Here is a 22901-nt window from a genome sequence, read left to right as displayed (position 1 = left end):
ATCTTAAAAAGTCTCTCCCTTAAATGGACTGTAAGCATTTTGAACTTTTGCAATACTACTTTGAAGAACTGTTTTTGCAACATCGCTTTAAGAACTGTTCAAGCTTCCTTGCTTTAAGAACTGTTTAAGCTGCCGCACAGCAGCTGATTTCCGGTTACGTGAGTGGTTTGTTTACTTTTGGGGGTTTGTTTTTCAGTGTTTAATAAACGTTTTGTTTGTTATCAAAACCCTGCCTCACTCATATATTTATTGTTGCTGAATCCATAACAGGACTCAGTCTGAGCTGTCTCTGACTCTGGCACCTGGGAGGTCACATATCATCGAGGTATTTCAATTTCATCCACTGAACCTCCTATCTGTTCCCCTAACCAATCACAAACTATTCCCCCATCACTACTGCTCAACTTTTCTTCCTCTTCCGCTCTGAATCTCAATGCCAGAGACCTGAGTAGTTAATGAGGGGAATGACCATAAGGGCACCCTGACAGTCACTCAGTTACCCACGTCCTGCATTTTAGATTTAACTGTATTCCCTGTTAGTCAACCCCTTTACCTCCCAAATGATCCAGACTTCATCCAACTCCAGTTCCCCAGTATGGCTGAGTAAGAAGCTGTGGCTGGATGCACTTCTTACAGGTGTAGTCATTAGGAATAATGGAGTTGTCCCTTCTTCCCACATCCCACAAGAGAAGCAGTGCATTATCCTGACTGTCATTCCCAGTGCTGCAAAGAGAGAGACAGAAAGAAAGAGAGAAAGAAAGATAAAAATAAAGAAAAAAAGAAACTAATTACCTTAGCCTCCTCCTCTCCTCTCTGAATCCTCTTGAGCACAAATGGCTGCTTTCACAATGGCATTCCACTTTTATTGGGTCTTGCCAAGTGCCTAAAACCTGTGTGATCTCAAGCTCAATTAAAAGTCCTGACAGGCTCTAACGGCTTATTAAATCTGGCATGCTTCTCTTCCACAATTAATCACTCGCGTGATCCCAAACTCTGCAGAACTGACACCAGGCTGTAGTATTAGTGGTGGCCATTGAAGGGATAATCCAGCCAACAGGTTGACAAGGTGCTTAGGCAAGATTAACACAGAAACAGAAGAAAATAGGAGCTGGGGTCGGCCATTCACCCTCTCAAACCTGCCACCCATTCAATATGATCATGGTTGATCTATACTGGTCTCAACTCTATATTGTGCCTGTTCCTGTAGTCCTCAATTCCTCAGTCTTACAAATACTTAACAATCTCCACCACCAATCTTCCATCACATTCTGGGCAGAAAAATCCAGAGTTTCACTGTCCTCTGAGAAAATAAATTTCTACGTTCTTAAGCAGTTTCTCGGGCTGACATTACACATTCCGGGTATGGAGCATAGGAATTATCTGCAATGTGGACACTGACAGAAATACCATTGTGCAACTTTCCAAGATACTCAGACAACCTTGCTCTCTGAGTCCATGATAAGAATAGGAAAATTCTGCCTAATATCTGGTGAGAAACCACTTCAGGGCTGATTAGGAGTATTTTCTTCACATTACTTGATCAGCCCTGTTGTGGATGGTATCAAGCAGATGTTTCGTTGGGCAGTGGCTTGATGGTGGTAATTTGCAACCAGTTCAGATTTTCTGAGGCAGATACACAGGACAGGATATCAGTTACTTTCTGTGATCTGAGGCCATTTTCTGGTTTCACTCAGTGAGTGAGGGAGACACATATTTAAAGGCATGATCCCACAGGCAGCCTTGTGAAGCTGGTTTTAGTCCCATTCATCTGTTCTTATGCGCAGTGTGGTGAGGTAGGAGTGGGTGGAGAGGGAACAAGCAGTCGGTGGACCTCCTAACTGGGCCGGGTCTAGTCTAGATATTCATCGATTCAGGCAACAGGCACTCGAAGAGTCTTTTTGTCCTGTGCTTGCCACTCGTCTGAAAATCAGGTGTGGAGAGGGGTGGAAACTTGTGATGCTCGCCACTATGATTGAGGATTCTGTGGATATTGGAGTGTAACACCCTTTCAGAAGGTGATGGCTGAATTTAAGATCCTATTTTTGCTGCGCAATATAAGATTTTTTTTAATAATGGTGCCTGAACAAGTGAAACACACAATGGAGAAAAAAAAACAGGAACAGTGCTTACTATCTCTGGGTTCCACTCTAGTGTTGTGAACTGTTAGCAATCAGACACTTTGCTTAATGAGCGACATCATCGTCGTTTTTGAGCATCCAGGAATTTCTGAGGTGGTTCACTTTAGAGATGGTGAATGTTTTATCAGGAGTATCAGCCAATTGTATGGTAGCAAGAGCTATATGTGGGCCCACAGAAAACAACCTTATCCTCTAACAAAGTGTCAATTTCCTCTGGAAAGTGAGTCTGCCTTTGGCCTACAACATTGTGTTGACCTCTTAACAGGCTCTCAGGTCAGAATCAAAATCATTGACGTATGTTGTGAAACTTATTTTGTGGCAGCAGTACAGTGCAAGGCATAAAAATAATAACAATTAGAATTTTAAAAAATATTAATTAAGTGGTTTACAAAGAGCAAAAATAGCGAGGCAGTGTTCATGGGCTGGTTCGTTGTCTGTCAGAAATCAGATGGCAGAGGGAAAGAAGCCGTTCCCAAAACATTGAATGTGTGCCTTCAGGCTCTTGTACCTTCTCTCTGATGGTATTAATAAGAAGAGAGCATGTCCTGGGCGATTGGGATCCTTAACGATGGATCCCCCATTTTGAGGAATCAGCTAGTGGCAATGATGGAGCTGGCTGAGTTTGCATGGCTCTGCATCTTTTTCTGATCCTGTACAGTGGCCCCGCCATACCAGACAGTGAGGCAACCAGTTGGAATGCTCTCCATGAAATTTGCCGGAGTTTTTAGTGACAATCAAATCTCCTCAAACCCCAAACTCTTCCAATCAATCTAAACCTTCCTTCCTACATAACCCTCCATTTTCCTTAGGTCCATGTGCCTATCAGAAATTTTCTTAAATGTTCCTAAAACATCTGCTTCTACCACCCTATCCCTCCTCCCCGGGGCAGGGCGTTTCACACACTCATCACCGTCTGTATAAAATTTTACCTCTTACATCCCCTTATACTTTTCTACAGTCACCTTAAAATTATGCCCCCTGGTATGCTTTAGGAGTCTACTTTTTAATAACAAAATAAATTACAGCAACTTCCAGTAATAGCAGGATAAATTTTCCCGAGAAAATGGAGGATTGTTCCATATAAATAACATACATGAATTCAGTCTCAGATTTGTCAATGCAAGAATTCAAATGCCACACAAGAGGATGTGATTAAAGCATCACAAATTTATTTGCCATATTAATGAATGTAATTATAACTTTAATATTTAAGTTACAAACATACAGTTACAAAACAGACAACATTCAGGAAGCCTTGAGTGCAAAACACTGACCCACAGGAAAATAAAATTGTGCAGCTTCTGCATCGAGAAACAAGGCACAAGAAAGAAAAGACCATCTATTACAATGCTTGGAATTAAAAATAAATAACATGTAATATCATTATAGAAATGTGTTTGGACTCTACCTGACAAGTTGGTGTCTCAGTTAGTTAGGGACCATCCATAATAGTCACATTGGCACTGAGGAGGGTAGGTAAACGGAATGATTTACCTTGTTAGAAGCGTGTAATATATTTTCAGATAAACAAGAGATGCTTGTATTTATCAAGCACCTGATTGCATCTCTTCAAACAAGAATAATTAAACATACCGTTGGCTGTACCCTTGATCCATTCAACAGGATCCTGCAAACAGCAATGAGCTGAATGGACCATGGATGGGACTTTTCTGGGGCTAACATCCCCCTCAAATGCATGGCCATGATTGGTGGAATTCCATATTACCAGCGTGTTTCCAACTGCCAATAAAACTGCAAGATGTTTATGGATGGCTCCTCACTGCTCCCTGGAAGTTGTCATTCTGTTGGTCAGCTGACAGGAAAAAACTTGAAATAACAGTTCTCGTTCTGTAGAGGATATCACCCCAGTCTGGATTTCATACTAAGAAGGCTTTTCGCCCATGAAAATGTGACTACAGGCAATTGTTTTCGTTTTGGCTTTGGGAAATTGGAAACATTGGTGATCATCTTCAGATAGATTCATAGATCAAAACAGCACAGATATAGGCTCTTCAGCCCAAACAATCCATTCCGGCCATGGGCTCTGGGCCCACCCTGCTAGTCTCAATCTTCTGCATTCAGCCCACGTCCATCCAGGTCCTGCCCCTCCAACTGCTTTATAAATGATAATATTGGATCTGCATCAACCACTACTTCTGGCAGCTCATTCCATATAGCACTGCCTTTTGCATGAAAAAGTTGTCAGGTCCCTTTTAAATCTTCCCCCCCCCTCACCCTAAGTCTTTAGTTTTGGATTCTGCTAACCTGGGAAAAAGACTGACCATCCACTTTACCTTTGTACTAAGCATTTCTGTACGGTTGCCCCTCATTCTCCTGTGTTCCAAGGAACAAGGACCTAGCTTGGCTATCTTCTCCCTATAACTCAGGCCTTCCAGTCCTCATAAGTCTTTTTTAGCACTCAATCTAGTTTAACCACATCTCTCCGATATCTAGGGAGAGATATCCCTAGATATCCCAAAACTGCATTCAAGCTGCCTATCTTAGTTCTGCCGGGTTATGAAAATGGTTTGTTGAATTTCTGGTTCTACAATGGCTTCCTTTTGAACTGCTCAATCACTGAGTTTGCTTCTTCACATTTTTCCTTCCTGTAAAATAATTTTTCATTCTACCTTCTTGCTTCTGGGGCAAGGGGCGATACTTGCTTCTGGTGGTATGGTCCTGTAGGAATCTATAGGTCTGGTATAAGAACACAGGTTCAGGAGTAGGATGTCTGGCCAGTCAAACCAATTCTGCAAGATCATGGCTTCCACTTCAACCCCATTTTTCTGTCCCATCACCAATCATTTCATTCAATGTCCAGAAATTTACTAATCACTGTTGTTAATGCAGTCGGTGCCACCCCACTACCCTCTGCCGCAGAGAAATCCGAAGATTCACTATGCTCAGATGAAGAGATTTCTCCTCATCCCTGTACTAAATAACCAACTCCTTATTTTGAGTCTGTGGCCCCAAGAGCAAGACTCCTCAGCCAGGATGAACATCCTCCCAATGTCCACTCAAGCAAATGAGCTCCCAGATTTCAAGGGCTCCCATTCTGTGCTGTTGCTAGAAATCCCCTCAAGTTCTCAGGCTAAGTTTAGATATTACAGGAAGATCCTATATTGTCAGTCCCTGGCATTGTATTCTGGTTGGCTCTAGTGCTAGCTCCTTGGAATCTGATAGCAAGCAACATTTCAATAACCTTTTGCCTCCCTGCGTTGGGATACAATGTGTGGAAAATCTGAAGGCATTTGAATGCCAAGTGTCAACACAATTGAAAGTCCATCCTACATTATGTTCCTGGCTCCCAACTCCATCCAAATGCCTTCTCTCTGTCTGAAGTCATCACATGGTGAAACATCCCTCTTTTCCCCAATTAGTGCTACTATCAATGCCTCTGTTAAAATATGAGACAGTCCATATTAACATGAAAGTTAAGACCCTCTATTCTGAACTCCACTTATCAGAGCATACAGTATCTCTCTCTGACTCACCCTCCACCTCTCTCTTACTGAAATCACTTTAACATCCTGCTCAGTTCAATTAGATTTACCCCACTCTTCGAATGGACAGAAAGTATGAGTAACACACAAAAATATTTCAGCTTGTTTAGAAGGACAATTGAACTGTGTTGTTCTGCCGGGCATTGTGGGCATGCTACGTTGGTCCTGCAATGTGTGGCAACACTTGTGCACTGCCCCCAGCACAGCCTTGGATTCTGTTGGTTGTTAACACAAAGGACACATTTCAGGGTATGTTTCAATGGACGTGTGATAAATAAATTAATCTGAGTGAGCTTTATAAGATAGTGCTGCTGGTGATGGGATGCATATTCCAAACACACAGCCACAGTGAAATACATTTGCAAAAAACAATGTATTCATAATCAAAACCATTATTTCTGGAAATACAGTCCACTTGAAGGGAAATGTTGACTGTCCATTTCCCCCCCATAGATACTGCCTGGCACTTGCTGAATTCCTCCTGTGTTTTGTGTGTTGTGCCATTATCTCTGGATCTACTTTACTAACCACAGGCAACATCAGGCAACAAACTGTGGAATTTTATTGGATCTTAAACTTGGTGACAGCTACTGTAACCCTAGGTTTACAATGTGCCTTAACTGTGATGCTCAGTGTAATGTTGCTAGCTCCCACCACTTGGTCTCAGTGGTAACGACTATAACCTTACAGTCTGTGGAGAAGAGAATGCCTTATCTTTTAATGTGAAGTAGACTGAAAATAGTTTGTGCTGCCTTGTCTCTGATAATGGCTTGGCTTTTAATCAAATTTTGCTCTCTTTGGAAAACTAACAGAATGAATGATGATGTGAATGATAACATCCATCTTTAGCAAAGAAATAAACCAGTTGTCCACTTGATGAGATAAGCCTTCAGGGAGATTTTCGCTGAACAGGATCTTAATGTCACATTGCTATGTTCTGTCACCTTGGGGAAGCCTTGTAGCCTATACTGGAACCCAAAATGAATTGCTGTTGCTATTGCTTAATGTGACATTAAGGTAATAACTTACTATGAAAAAATCTGAAAACAACCATTACACAGTACCAGACTGGGGAATATCCTGTGATTACAGATAGCTTGGTTTGTGTCAAGAATGGTCATTAATTCATAAAACTCAAGTGATGCTTGATCCTTGGTTCTACTGGGCTGAGGGAGTTTAGCAGCTCGAGTAGAGAGCTGCTATTGCCAGGAAAGTTTGATCGGGACTGGACCCAAGCCAAGTTGGTTTGTGTTCTCCGGAGACGTCTGCATTCGCTTCAGCCCCAGCGCTCACAGTTTGCCAGTTAGCTCTGTGCTAAAGCCGGGTGCGTGTTTCCTGTCAGCTGCCACGATATGATCACGTACAGGTTTCGAGAGTTACACTGGGGACACCTGGGTTCTGCAGGCAGGTACAGGCCTCCTGTTCCATTCCCCCCCCCCCCCCCACCTCCGGCTGTCACTCGTTCTCGCCGGAGGCTGGCTTCCCGACCGGTTGAGGGGGAGCCTCATTACTGCCGAGGTTCCTCAGGAAGACACGGAGCTTTCGGTGCTCGGTGGAAGAGCGGCTGTTGAAGCCGCCCCGGTGGGGTGAGGGCAGGCAGCGGTCACTCTGCAGCAGGTGGATGAAACCCGAGAGGTGGGAGCCCAGCCCTGCCATCATATTCTCCCTTATGCTGTTCACGGTTTCCTCGTCACACTCCAGAAGGCTTTTCAGTAGCTTGTTGTAATACCTGAAGCCAAATGTAGGAACAGATTAATAATTAGTTGAGGAAAATGCAAAGAAAAAACATGCATTAAGAACAAATAAAATGTTGAGGCTTTACAAGGCATTGATCAGACTGCAATAGAGTTATGGGCCCCGTATCTAAGAAAACATGTGCCAGCTTTGGAGAGGGTCTAGAGGAGTTTATTCTAGGAATAAAAGGGTTAATGTTTGAGGAGTAGTTGATGACCTTGGTACTCTACGTGCTGGAGCTTAGAAGAATGACAGGGATATCATTGCAACCTATTGAATACTGAAAGTCCTGGATAGAGTAGATGTGGAGAGGAGGCTTCTTATTTTGGAGGAGGTGGGGGAGTCTCGGACTGGAGACGCTGAATAGAGGGACCTCCTTTTAGAACAGAGACGAGGAGAAATTTTTTTAGCCGGGAGGTGGTGAATCTGTGGAATTCATTACCACAGATGGCTGTGGAGGCCAACTCTTTGGGTATATTTAAAGTGGAGGTCAATACGTTCTTGATTAGTAAAGGCAAAGGTTACAAGTAGAAGATGGGAGAATGGGTTTGAGTGGATAATAAATTAGACATGATGGAACAGTGGAGCAGGGTGAATAAGCCCCAATTCTACTGCTATGTTTAAATACAAAAAACAATGTTGGAGAACCTGCAACACATCTCAGTCCTTTGCCCCAACCATCTCGATATGCCATGTACATTTACTTTTTTAGAGATACAACATGGAATGGGTTCTTCCGGGCCTTTGAGCTGCACTGCTCAGCATCTGCTTAAAACCCTGATTTAACCTTAACCTAATCGCCAGACAATTTATAATGATCGATTAACCTACCCGGTACATCTTTGGTCTGCGGGAGGAAACGGAGGACCTGGACCTCCACACATTCCATGGGGAGGGCCTACATGGACTCTTTACAAAGGATGCTGGGATTGAACTCTGAACTCCAATGCCCCGAGCTGTAATAGTGTCGCCCTAAGCACTACGTTACCATGGTGCCCCCAACCATATAATACAAGTTGTTTAATGGATAGAAAAAAAAAGGTATCCACACAACTCTGCACATCCCTGAGTGCAGGCACCAGAATGCCTAACACCCTCATGATGTACAACATGATCCCACAGACAATTATTCATTTGCTTGGCTTATGTTAATGGTCAGATGTTAGCCTTGACTTGGCATTCTTCCAGATCTCGTCCCAAGAGTCACGCTCAGTGTGACACTGACTCTACGCTCGAGCTCGAGTCCTGATTCTGACCACAGGGAGGCCACCCAAATGGGATTTCAGTCAATGAATAGTAGAGACAGACACAGCAAAAAGGAGACGTGGCAGTCTAACTCAACAGTCTGTACTCACTGAGTGTGACTGGGCAAATGAACAGCTCTTACTGTCACATTAGCTGGTTGGCATACTCTTAGGAGACAACGTGTCCAGTTTGGAGGCAATACACTACCGCCCCCCACCCAGGACACTACAGGTAGCTTTGGCAGATGGAAGGAGAGGTTGGGCATTGGTTAAAGGAGATACCATGGAGTCAGAGGGGCACAGTATGGAAACTGACCCTCTGTGTCCATATTGACCATCAACCTCTCCTGTAAACTAATGCTAGGTGAATTCCAATTTTATTTTCCCACTTTCTCCTCATCTCCTCCAGATTTTACACCTCTCCTAACACTAGGAGCAAGTTACAGCAGCCATTAACCCACCAGCCTCGCCCATCTCTGGGATGTGGGAGGAAACTGGAGAACCTGAGGAGACCAATGCCATCACAGGGAAAACATGCAGACCATACCCAAGGTAAGGACTGAACCTGGGACAGGGGAAAGTACTGGCTCACCTAGCTGCATCACTGTACTGTCCCACAGTGTGTCGTCAATAGCAGAGAGAGTCATTGAGAAGTACAGCACAGAAGCAGAACCTTTGGCCCATCTAGTCCATGCTGAAACTATTTAAACTGCCTACTCCCATCAACCTGCATCTCCTCCATATCCCTATCATCCACTTACCTATCAAAACTTTTGTTAAACACTGAAATTGAGCTCATGTGCACACCTGTGCTGGCAGCTTATTCTACACTCTCATGACCCTGAGTGAAGGAGTTACCCCCTCATGTTCCCCTTAAACTTCTCACCTTTCACCCTTAACTCATGACCTTTGGTTGTAGTCCCAATCAACCTTAGTGTAAAAAGCCTGCTTGCTTTTACCCTAAATATACCTATATCAAATCTCTTCTCAATCTTCTACGTTCTAAAGAATACAGTCCCCTTTGGACTGTATCACACACATAAAATTCTTTATTCTTTATAATTGTTGAATGCTTTCTGTTGCATGTCATGCCCCAACCAACACAACAGCAAATCCTTAACACATATAAATGTATATGGCAAATAAAGCTGATCTAGATCCTGAGGGAATTCAAAATTTGAAAGCTATGGCAGAGTTCAAGATCTGATATAGTAAAAGAAATCTACAGGATATTGACAGAAGCTCCAACAATGGCACTTACTTTTCTCGAAAATGAAACTATGAGCTGGGTTTAAATTTATAATTCAGTGGTGACTTACAGGGCTGCTTCATTAAAAGTGGGACAATATTTGAAGTTGCAATGCCCCACAGCAAGGATCTGACACAGAAAATATTCAGGTCGCAATATGATGAATTACGTGTATTTTTTCAGTCATGGGAAAGCTGAAGGATATCTAAGTATTTACCCAACACCTTCAGAGTCTCACATGGGAGTGGAATTAAGTTATCACACAACTGAGCAGCAACTAGTCTACAATGGGCCAGGTGCTAGGAAAAGGAAGGCTTTGGGAAACAGGTCTAATGCCTTGTTCCTCAGGCTTGCTAGACCACACAATTCACCATTACATACCTTCCACCAGTCTCAAAATGTTGTAAGATTCTTACAGAATTTGTATTCAAATTAATAAATGTCAACAGCTTGCACTGCCCCCTGGACATTCGCACTGTTTTATTGACATCCTCGGCATGGCCGGGAACCCCCTGCCTACCTGTTCTTCAAGCGTGCGGGGAGCTGAATCACTTCTGCTATTGCCACGGTGTTACGTTTTGCCATTGTGCAGATGTCCAGCTTCCTGTAGCAGTCCTCCTGAATGTCAGCGATCATTTTTTGAAAGGCGGAGCATCGGCGAATGGTTAAGAAGGCCTTGGATGTGATCCCGTTGACAATGCACTTTAAGCTGTCCTTGATGAAGGCTTTTCCCTGTGATACAAAATATCGTCAGTCCCAAAAACGTGAATTACAAATAAGCGTAAGGTAAACAATTGTTTTCTGAAATAGCAGTGAGCTTTATCTCAGGTTCTTTGTTCTCTTTAGCATGAAGGTCTGATTAACTATTGCCAGAATTTATTTTTGCAATTGGTGGAGATGTACGGTTAATGTCTTGCATCTGAAGATGTGATCCCATGTGCCACAATTTGTTTTTGCTAAATTACATTTCCGCTGCTGTAATGCACACTGTATCATGGATGCTCAGTTCTGCTGGATTTATTCTGAATCCACCAGAATAGGAGCCTCACATGACTTGAGGGATTTTCTAAAATAAAAGCAAATGTTGGGAACTTGGCAGGTCAGGCGTCATATGTCCATATGCGGAAAGAGAAACAGCGAGAAGTTTCAGATCCCCAACCTTTCAAACCCACGAACACTATTTCTCTCTCTGCAGATGCTGCCTGACTTGTTATGTGTTTCCAGCATTTCCTGATTTTATATTGGAATTTCAGCATCTGCAGGTTTTTATCAGATCGCCATTTAACGTCTGGTTCTTTCACTGTGAAAACAGGACTTTGTCCTCACAAGGATTGGGATAGTAGACAGATCTACCAAACATCACAGACCTGGGACAGCTGGACTGATAAGAGATGAGTTAGGTTTCTCCATCACACTGGTTTGCTCAGTGCCAGCTGCAGAAACAGTCTGAAAACTTTAAGATTCAGCCAGTTTTTAATGATTTTAAAGATTACCTTTATTTGTCATGTCTACCTTGAAACATACAGTGGAATGGATTGTCCAAGGAGGTGCTGGTGGCAGCTCGCAAGTGTCACCATGCTTCTGGTGCCAACTTAACATGCACATAACTTAGTAACCCTTTGGAATGTGGGAGGGAACCTGACCAAGCTGTCACTTGGAAGAAAAGTATAAACTCTTTACAGACGGCACTGAAAATTGAACCCTAACCGCAGGGACTATAAAGCAATATGCTAACTGTTATGCTATGGTGCTGCCTGCCAGAACACAATATTCCAGAGGCAGTACTGCCAAACACCTCTTCACGATGTACACAGAACACAGAATCCTAGAACTGTCTTTCCCCTTGCTCCTCCACTTTCACTGTGCATCAATACATCAGCTATGGGAGGATGGGGGGTGGTGAGCAACAGGAGTCATGTTTGACTTGGTTAGAGAGTTTCATGGGGTCCAGAGTCAATGCTAAGGACATCCAGGTACACTTCCTTCTCGTTGTAACACCGCCTCTGAGTTAACACGTACCCAGAAAGAGTGACGAACGAGCTGGGACGCTGATTGCAAGATGCGAGTCTGTGAGTTGCTGCATCAGCTCGTTAGTTGACTCTACTGGGAGACAGATCTCCCCAAACTGGCACCTGTTCCCAGGCACTCAGAGAAAGGTTTTGCAGCTCTGATTGTGCTGGATGTGACATTGTAGAATCCAGTCAGTGCTGAATTACCTGTTAGGTTTCAATCTTAATACATGTTGGTGGGGCTTCATTTGGAATATTGTGTTCAGCATTGGTCACTCTGCTGCAGGAAAAACACATTAAGCTGGAAAGTGTTTGAGGAATTTCCCTGGGTTCAAGCGACAGAGTTATACAAAGAGGTTCAGCAGATGGGAATTTATTCATTGCAGTGCTGGAGAAGGAGGGGCGACCTTGCAGAGGTGTATAAAAATATGAGGGGCACAAAAAGGGTGAGTGATCCCAGGGCTGGAAAATCAAGAACCTTAGGATGAGACGAGAGAGATTTAATCGGAAGCTGAAAGGCAACTTTTTCACTAGAGAGTAGTGTGTATATGGAATGAGATGCGAGGTTTTGAGAAATGTATGTTAATAACATGTAAGATATGCTTAAACAGGTATATGGATAGAAAAGGTCAAATGTTGGCAGATAGGACTAGCTTAGCATGGGTCAGATGGGCTGAAGGGCCTTTTTCCTGGCTGCCTGACTCTATGACTTCATAGAAAAAGTTTTGTGTACAGAGCTTGGATGCCAGACATTTAATCTACTCGAGAGGTCAGAAATTGGCCAAGTGTATTGTAGCCACAGGCAGATGAGGTTAAAGGGCAGCAGGCTTCTTTAACTGGTTGAATCCCTCCCTCTTTGCTTCCTTTCTGATTGAGGAAGGTTCGCTGAAATCTAGTGTCATGCCCTCAACGTCCAGCTCTGACGTTGTTGACCCTACGCACCTGATGTATTGTTGCCTTGGCTGCATTTACGTGCACCTGTACATTTGTAGTGTTGAAAACACTTGCACAGGTAACAGTGCGACTGCCAAGCAACCAGAGTTCAATGCTGTCTGTGTGGAGTTTGCATGCTCACCCTGTGACCATGTGGGCTTTCTTTGGTGCTCCGGCTTCCTCCCACATCTGAAGATGTGTGAATCGATTGGTTAAGTGGCCACCGTAAACTGGCTCCAGTGTGCAGCTGGGCGGTAGAACTTGGGACACCAATGTGGGAATAACCGGTGTAGTTGGGTGTCTGATTGTCAGTACAGACTTGAGGGATCTGACAACTCAACCCAAGGTTGTCCTTTTGATTGGCATTCCAGCCACCTACTAAATCATTTGCTCCCTTCATTACTGGTACGTACACTCAGTGGCCACTTTATTAGGTACACCTGCTCATTAATGCAAACAGCTGATCAGCCAATCATGCAGTGGCAAGTCAGTTCATAAAATCATGCAGAGATGGTCAAGAGGTTCAGTCGTTGTTTGGACCAGATTCAAAAAATGGGAAATGAATGTGATCTAAGTGACTTTGAACGTGGAATGATTGCTGGTGCCGGACGGGGTAGTTTGAGTATCTCAGAGACGGCGGATCTCCTGGGTTTTTGGCGCACACGCAGTCCCTAGAGTTTACAGAGAACGGTATGAAAACAAAACAAACTTCCAATGAGTGGCAGCTCTGTGGATGAAATGCCATGTTAATGCGAGAGGTCTACGGAGGATGATGAGGTTGGTTCGAGCTGACAGCAAGGTGACAGAAACTCAGATAACCACAGTGTGTGCAGAAGAACATCTCCATGTAGAACATTGAAGTGGATGGGCTACAGCAGCAGAAGACCGTGAACATACACTCAGTGGCCACTTAATATTAAGTACAAGCAGCACCTAATAATGTGGCCAGTGAATGTAGTAGCTGCAATATGCACCATATACAAAATGAACTCTAGACACTCACTCAGCCTGACAGTACCAGGACTTGAGGGCCTATAGGGAGAGGTTGGGCAGAGAAAGACTTTATTCCTGGGAGCGAAGAAGGCAGAGGGGAGCAAAAAATCACCAGGGGCAGAGATAGGAAAAATGCGTATGGTCTTTTTCCCAGTGGAAGAGAACTAAAAACTAGAGGAAGATTTAAAAAGACTTGAGGAGCAACTTCCTTGCACTATTTAATCAGATGTACAGTATATATGGTACATACATTGAACAAGAGGAAATGGGAAAGGCAGTTACTATAATGATATTTAAGAGATATTTGGATAGGTTGAGAGGGATACAGGCAAGTGGGGTTGGGCATCTCAATCAGCATGGATAAGATGGTGTTCCCATGCTGTGTTACCATATAACTCTACACTGACGGCATCTCCCAAACCCACAGCAAGGGGACGGGATGCATTGGAACACCACCAGTTGCAGGTTCCCCTCCGGGTCACACACCATCTAGACTTGGAAATAGATCACCTTTGTCATTGTCATCATTTGTCTTTGTCATTTCATCATTGTCGAACTTCCTTCCCAACAGCACTGCAGAAGCCTTCACTACCACCTCCTCCCGAGAGAACAGGAGTGGGAAATAAATGCTGGCCTTGGTAGTGACGCTCATCACCCGAAAGAGTGAATTGCAAACGAACTTGCTTGCTGGCTCAAATTTGCGATCTCCTGTTGGACAAGGTCTGTCAGGAAGCTGCTTGAGTGTTGTCTTTTGAAATTTGTTTGGCAGCTTACATAAACTGAGGTTTTCTGTGTCCTCTGCATATTGCATGCAAGACCATAAGACACAGGAGCAGAATTCGGGCATCGGCCCATTGAGTCTGCTCTGCCATTCGATCTCCCCATAACCTTTGAAGACCTCACTAATCAAGAGCCTATCAACCTCCATAGCCATTTGTGGCACTGTATTCCAGATTCACCACCCTCTGGCTAAATTCCTCCTCATCTCTGTTCTATTGGGACATCCTTATATTCTGAGGCTGTGCCCCTGGCCCTAGACGCCCTCATCACTGGAAATATCCTCTCCATGTCCACCTCTATCTAGGTCTTTCAATATTCAGTAGGCTTCAATGAGGACCCCCCACCCCTCCCTCCCAATTCTACTAAACTCCAGTGAGTACAAGCCCAGAGCAATTACAACGTTCCTCATATGTTAACCCTTTCATTTCTGATATCATTCTCATGAACCTCCCCTGGATCGTCTCCAATGCCAGCACATCCTTTCCTAGATAAAACAGCTGACAATACTCCAGTTGTGATCTGACCAATGCCTTATAAAGCCTCAGCACTACAACCCAATGTCTTTTCACACAGGTTCCCTACACAATTCCTCATGGCTGTCTTGTCATTGTGCTCTTCACTTCCAGTGTCTGTGCCTCCACAAGCCAATCACCATGACACAGTTCCTGATCTGGGTTATTCTTCTAAGATGCAGGCAATGCATAAAAAGCGCTGAGAAGTGAAACCTGCCACTAATGAATGAATGCTCCTGCTCTTCTTGTTCTAAGGATTAGAGAAACAGGGAGGTGTTCTACTGAAAATTAGAAAATTACCCAGGGAGTTTACTGGATATGTGTATTTTCCATAGTGCAGAATTCAAACCTTGTCATCTGGAACTTAAGGTAGTCACCAGAAGTTCAAACTGGACTTGAGGAGACATTTCCTTACTCAGAAATGTGGGGCTCACTTCTCAAGAAGAGGCTGTGATGAAATGGAAAGATGAATTAAATAAGAAGCTGAGAATCAGGGAGGCAATAAAAGAAGATGTTTGATGTGGTGAAGGGACAGTTTCCATGGTACATGACTCTATAGTGTAGCCTTTCCTCTGTACTGCTCAGTTACAAAGATTTTAACTTGAATTCACAACCTTCTGACTCAAGTGAGAGAGTGACCAACTTAGCCGTGGCTAATCTACACATAGTAGCCATTTTATTAGGTACACCTGTGCACCTGCTCATTAGTACAAATATCTAATCAGCCAATCACATGGAAGCAACTCACTGCATAGAAGCATGCAGACATGGTCAAGAGGTTCAGTAGTTGTTCAGACCAAACATTAGAATGGGTAAGAAACATGATCTAATTGACTTTGACAGTGGAATAATTGTTGGTGCCAGATGGGGTGGTTTGAGTATCTCAGAAACTGCTGATCTTCTGAGATTTTCACACACAACAGACATTAACATTTACAGAGAATGGTGTAAAACCAAAAAAAAAATCCAGTGGGGGTCAGTTCTGTAGGTGAAAGCACCTTCCTAATGAGAGAGGTGAGAGGGGAATGGCCAGACTGCTTCAAGCTGAAAGGAAGATGACAGTAACTCAGATAATCACGTGTTACAATAGTGGGGTGCAGAGAGAATGTCAAAGGCTACAGCAGCACAAATATACACTCATGGGCCACTTTATTAGGTACAGAAGGTAGCTAATAAAGTGACCACTGAGGATATCAACACCATAAGGTCCACATACAGATATGTCAATGAGTTACGTACCTGAGTGTCAAATTTAGCAGCACTGTACAGAAAGGACCTGCATATATCATACATGCCATCAGTGTCGCAGGTTGAATTCTCCAGACACACAAACGCTCCGCAGCCCACGTGGAGAGCATTGTTCAGGCACCTGATGATTTCAGCTATGGAGAAACAAAACAACATTAACTCCAAAAGACTTTGTAGGGTTTCTGACCCTTAACTACAGTCTTGGAGATTTCCTACATTGAAAGCCTTCCTGGGAGAATAACTCCTGCAAACAAAAAAAAAAGAATTGCTGCTTTCTCTTAGCACCTTCTGCACTTACTGTCAATGCAATGACAATGGGAACAAAGTACAACTTGATTAACAGGCAAGAATTATCCACATGGCTTTTAAATTGGCACAGGAAGGGGCTACACTCTAAGGAGGGTTGATAGAAGAGTAGGTTCAGAGCAATTTCAAGTTGCTGGGTGTCAGCATCTCTGAGGATCTATCCTGGGCTCAACATATTGATGCAGTTACAAAGAAGACATGACAATGGCTATATCTCATTAGGAGCTTGAGGAGAAATTGGTATGTCACCAAAGACTCCAACAAATCTACATAGATATGCTGTGGAGAGCATTTGAGCTGGTTGCATCATGACCTGGTATGGAGGGGCCACTGCACAGAATCAGAAAAAGTTGCAGAAGATTGAAAACTCAGCCAGCTCCATCATGGGCACTAGTCTCCACACCATCGAGGACATCTTCAAAAGGCAAGGCCTCAGAAAGGTGGCAACTATCATTAAGGATTCCCAACACTCAGGACATGACCTCTTCTCATTCCTACCATCAAGGAGGAGGTACGTGAGCTTGAAAACACACACTCAATGTTTAGGAACAGCTTCTTCCCCTTTGCGTCAGATTTCTCAGTGGACAATGAAACCATGAACACTTCCTCAGTATCTCTTTGCTCCCTTTTTGCACTATGTATTTATTTTAATCATATATACACACCGATGGTGTTAAAGCTGAATCTGATTCTAGTAAAAATAGGAGCTCACAGAATATCCAGCCTTTACCATGTCCTTTACTCCAGTCCTTTACCATGAAATGTACTTTGAAAGAAGAAAGCATCTAGTTGCACACTCACAAGGAACTCTCATCATCTCCACAACCCCCACTGGCTGCTTGGTACATCCATCTTAATTGTGCCCCACCCACCCAAAGCAAGATGGGAAGTCAATAAACTGTCATTGAAATGTGTGACCTTTGCCTTCGTCAACTCGTCTTTTCGCCTCCCTGTGAAGCACAATATTTCAATACAGGCAGCTCTTCCTCACTGAGTTGTCCCTATTGCTTGCCACCATGGGAGACTCGAAGGTCAATGCTGGAGAGTTGGCTACTGAAGTCATTAGGAAGGCTAACTGGATGCAGTGTGATACAGGGACATAGAGATTGACAGCTATCTTGGTGATCCACTGCTTTCTGCTTTATTGTTAAGATTATTCATGTTGCAGAAGTCAAAATTATGCTTGCTGCATCTCAGCTTACACCTATTCACATGGGATTTTCCTCTCCAGAGAGACTAACGAGTAGGAGGATGATCAAGTCCTCTCACTATGCTTATGGAAGGCAAAATCTATTTAAGTATTTGTACCTGCACACCATGAGCTTCTATGGCACTGATGATGGAGCCAGAGCATGATTACAATAAACACATACAAAATGCTCGATGAAGGGTCTCAACCCACAACATTGACTGTTTAGTCTTTTCTATATGTGCTGCCTGGCCTGTTGCGTTCCTCCAGAATTTTGTGTGTGTTGCTTGGATTTCCAGCATTTGCAGATGTTCTCCTGTTCATGATTACAATAGGTCATTACTGATCCAGCTTTTACTTCAGGGACCAGTTCTACAAATAACTAACTCAGGTCGCTGAACTTATTGTGCTGCTGAAGTCAATTTAAGACCAACTGTAACCCTACAGTAAAACTGCAGATGCTGGAAACCTGAAATAAAAACAGAAAATGCCAGAAATAGCCAACAAACACAGACAAAATGCTGGAGCAGGCCAGGTAGCATCCATCGAAACGAGTACAGTCAACGTTTCAGGTTGAGACCCTTCAGCAGGACAGTTGTTTGTGATTAGAGATAGCCAGCAAGACAGGTAGCATCTGCGAAGAGAAAAACAGCTAACAGTTCAGGTCAATGACCTTTCATTAAAACGTATCTTACACACTCTCCACAGATACTGCCTGGTCCATTGAGTATTTTCAGGATTGCTTTTATCAATGGCTGTTAAATTTCAGGCTATGGTTCATTATCTTTTGAAAGGCTGATATAATGCATGTGACATGTGGAATTTGATGGACATAAAGATGTTTAAATATGGCACTGTTCTACTGGCATTGATAATAACTTGGATGTTTATCTATTTTATACAATGCATGTTGTACCTTTGAATCCACAATCCGGCATTCTAAAACTGGAGTTAAAAAACGATCGGTTACTTGCAGAAGGTCTAGGTGCTCAATGATATATGTCAATATTTAATTGCTTAAATGCAAAACACAGTTTGAAGGATCCACCTTTGATTTATGTCAATGGGTCAAACAGCTGTGCAGTCTGAGGATATTGAAATTCTGAGTTACGTGCTAATTGCATTGGAGTTTCCTAAAACACATTTTCCCTTAACCATATGTGGACAGTTATCATGCATGCCAAATTATCCCCAAATATGCCACTTCTGGGCACACAAATTGCAAGTCCAAAGGCCCATGGTCACATCAGGAGTCTGTCGGGTAGAGATGGAAGAACTCTCATTTTAGACCAATGATATGTTACTAATTACATGTTACACCTTAAAAACATGTTTCTAATTTTCTTTAGTGCAGATTTACTCAACTAACTAGTTTTAAGATCCTAACAACCATGGTGGGATTTAAGTTCAGGCTCTGGTTTACTGTTCCAGTAATCTAATCATGATGCTCCCATCACAATATCTGGCAGTGAGAGTTGGAGTACAGCAGACAGTAATATGCTTGTGGTAATGTTACCACACCTCCTGTGGTGATGCTCACAATAAGAGTAAGATGTTCTCCCCCCCCCCCCCCTCTTTTCACATAGGAAGGTTATTCAGCTCATGAATCTTGTTCTGCAAACATAAGCCAATGCACAGTGTAATTATGTGGCCCTTTCAAATTGCAAGGTCACTCTACAAGGTCAAGTAAAGGGAGGCTGAGTTCATGCAGATCTGTATTTTGGAGACTGCAGATATTTTGGCTGCAGCATCTCAAAGCAAAGCAACATTTCTTTATTTTGTATTGTGAATGACAGAAACTAAACATATCCATTGAGCTGTTACAGAAAGGAATTGTACACAAAGACGCAACACTTTAGAATCTTTATTGCTGTTTTAGTAATCTTGAGTTCCCGTTCATTTTCACTTCCATTGATAATGAGAAGCAATGCCTCTGGAATTGGCCAATGGAAAATCGAGGTAGTAATGATATCCTCCTTCCACTGGAGGCATTGTGGCCTCACATAAAAAGAGGATGTCACAACAGATAGACAATTAGAGGCAGCTTCCATTGCAAGTATGGACAGAGCAACTTGCATATTAGTAAAAGCAGAACACAAAACAGTTAAAATAGGGGAATGCTTACTCGGGAATAATTGATAGTGAAAATTGCCTGAGGACTACACGCCACGTGAAATGTAAATGTTTGAGGCACAATGGTAACCTGTGCATATAGGGAATCACTGTTACTTCTTTCAGATATCCCTTGCAGCCTCTAGCTGTTCAGTATTGTAACTAGTGTGCCATATAAAGTGAATTATCATAGCAGCCTTGCATTTCATTAGTGCCTTCAACATCAGATGTGTTCCAAAGTACTCCATGCCTCTGATGCACTTTGATGAAACATGATAACACTCAAATCATGCACAATAAACCCCACAAGCAGCAAAAAATCAGTCAAGCAATCCCATTCCCTGACTGATTTTCCCTGTAATCCGTTCTCCCCACATTCCCATCAGGACTACCCACATTACACTGGGGGAAACTTCCAGTGGCCAAGCAATCCACCAATCGACACGTCACTAGGAAACTGGAACACCTGGAAGAAACCCAACAACGTCTTGCAACGTGCAAACCTGAGTTGCCGACTCTGTGAGGCAATGGTCCCACCTCCTTGCATCCCTGTGCTGCCCTAATGACCACATTGTTGTTTCTGTCAGGACACCAGTAAAGCCCCTTTGAGCATGTAGAAACACAGAATTATTAGAGCTCGGGAAGAAACTATTTGTCTCATCAACTTACAACTCCTAAATCCACGCACTCCTGTATACTATATTCTTATAAGGACATGGGTCACAGAATTTGACTATACAACAAGAGCATTGTGAGTTTTCTTTTTACATTAAGATTAGAGAGCAAAGAGGCATTGGGTTAACATCTCATTCAAAAGGCAGCAGTAGCCACACTGAAATACCTGCCTAGGTTTTTTTTCCCTCTCAAAGCAGGACCTTCTAACCTGGAAAGAAAGAGCGGTACGAACGGAGCCTTGGCTAAACCTGTGGGAAAATGTAACCGCCAGTTTACATGCAGGAAGCTCCCACACACTGGCAGGGGAGAGGAATGATCGGATCAATGCTATGGGATGGACCCTTGGGCTTCATTCCCAGTCCTGAGGGAAGATTTCAGTCTGGCATCACAACTGAATAAACTAAGGTTTCTGCTGAGATTTTTCTATGCTGAAGGCATCAAAACTGATTCGACTGCCAGTGATAATATTGACCCAGCATCAACATTAAGGTGTTGAATGTGAAGCTAGGTGAATGCTCGCAAAGAGAATCTATTAATATTTTAGAAATATACCTTTCCCACTGCCACCAGGAGAAAAACATAACTGACAGCATTTCAAGAAAAATCGCTGTTTAATATAAAGCTACCAAATATTAAGGGGCACTTTGTTAAACGATCATGTCAGAGTATTCCTGTAATGAAGACTGCAGTGAGAACGGAACTATTGTAAAAATTTTCAGTCGTCAGGCTAAGAGCCCAGAAGCTGATGTTCGTGAACAACGCTTCAAATCTGGGGCACTGCATGGTTAGAGGATTTGACGAGACTCCTCAAACAGCCAATACACCAGTTGTGATAATGGAAGCAACTACCCTGTCTGTACAGAGAGGACATCACACTCTCCTCCTGGAGACCTGGGAATAGGGAACCTACTCTGGAAAATACCATTTCTGCATTGTCTTTAAACAGTGGGACAGACTGCATATTTAACACTACGGTGAGCAGTATCGGAGTAGAGGACATAGTGAGGATGGTTACCAGGTGAGTCCAGTGAGGGCTGTGACTACAAATACAAATTGAACGGTATAGTTCAGAGCGCTGTACCCTGCTGGGGGGATTTCAAGTTATTGTAAGCCACAGCCCCAATGGTAGAAAGTTCACTTATTCAACTTTGCATGGGGGACGAGGTAGAGAAACTGCTTATTATTTTATCCCTATAATAGCAACGCCTTTATCTTGTGACTCTCCCGAGGGAGATTCGCCCTGGTTTCCCTTAGTGACTAAATACTTTTGCGAGCGGGTGCACACACGCGCGCACTGGGTACTGCAGACAGATGGAGCCGGTTCCGCAGTCAAGGCTGTGAAAGCTGATCCTTCGGTGTGTGTATTTAGGAGCTAGCCCCCATCAATACAACACACACACACTTTTTTATTGCCCCTGCCCCTGCCCCACGGCAGAAGTTTGCAGCGAAAGAAAGTACCTTGTTCCATGTGTCCATTCAATGTCAGCGCACTTGAAAAGGCACCGGTTTCAACTCGAAATCAAGACGCTCTAATTTTGCACTAACTGCAAGTAAATACTGTATCTCCTTAACCACTAGCAAAATCAAGACGGCGAACTCAGCGTAAGTGAAACAAGGTTTTTGTTATCGCGAGGGGCACGAAAGTTGCAAACCGGCACTTAAATGCCTTCACTTGGTCGTCTGCATGCAGAGAAACGAAGGGGGTCCAAGACTGACGCCGCCTTTATTTACCTGAGTTCTGCGCCGACAGCCTGGTCCTTCGGGATGCTGTTGGGTCGCTCTGGTCCTCAACTTGTGGAGCTATTTCATCCGCAGCCGACCAGCTTCCGAGCTGAATGAACACGAGGAAGGCGAGTACAGCTGATCTGTGCGACATCGCTGCGCCGACTCGGTGACTCAAGGGAGGCTTCCTTGCGCCGTCTGTGACTTTCTCGTGGCGGCTCAGGCGTGCGTTAAAGAGTGACTGAGCGTGCATGTGTGAGTGTGCCACTTCCCGGGCAGCACGGTCACATTTATACAAGTGTTACCTCGGGGGGAAGATGCAGTCGGATCGTAAGCAGTAACGTGCCCACCAATGGCAGGCAGCTGCAAGAAACTGTCCATTCAGAAGGCGATACCCACGCTTGGCGCACTGAATAAATTGTCCCAAAAAGTTAGGGGCGCGTGCGCACACGATTCCGCGCTAGAGAGCTTGCAGGCTGTTCTCAGCTCTTGCAGTCTCGCTGTACATTGCAATGCAGGTGTAGCTCAGCGCACTGACAGGCTTAACTTCACCA

General features: G+C 43.6%; 1 protein-coding gene across 1 annotated transcript; it reads right to left on the bottom strand.

The window, feature by feature from the left end:
* Positions 1-6662: 6662 nt before the first annotated feature.
* LOC140734573 (stanniocalcin-1-like) lies at positions 6663-22700 on the bottom strand. The gene is made up of 4 exons (XM_073058732.1): positions 22357-22700; positions 16335-16477; positions 10389-10600; positions 6663-7370 (listed from the first exon to the last, which is right to left on the bottom strand). The coding sequence occupies exons 1-4, from the start codon at positions 22598-22600 to the stop codon at positions 7097-7099; spliced, it is 873 nt and encodes a 290-aa protein (XP_072914833.1). The 5' UTR covers positions 22601-22700; the 3' UTR covers positions 6663-7096.
* Between the last annotated feature and the right edge of the window lie 201 nt (positions 22701-22901).

Source organism: Hemitrygon akajei, chromosome 1 (genome assembly GCF_048418815.1).
Source record: "Hemitrygon akajei chromosome 1, sHemAka1.3, whole genome shotgun sequence".
Classification (NCBI taxonomy): domain Eukaryota; kingdom Metazoa; phylum Chordata; class Chondrichthyes; order Myliobatiformes; family Dasyatidae; genus Hemitrygon; species Hemitrygon akajei.
Note: the sequence above shows the minus strand (reverse complement) of the source record. Positions and strands in the feature narration are given on the sequence as shown.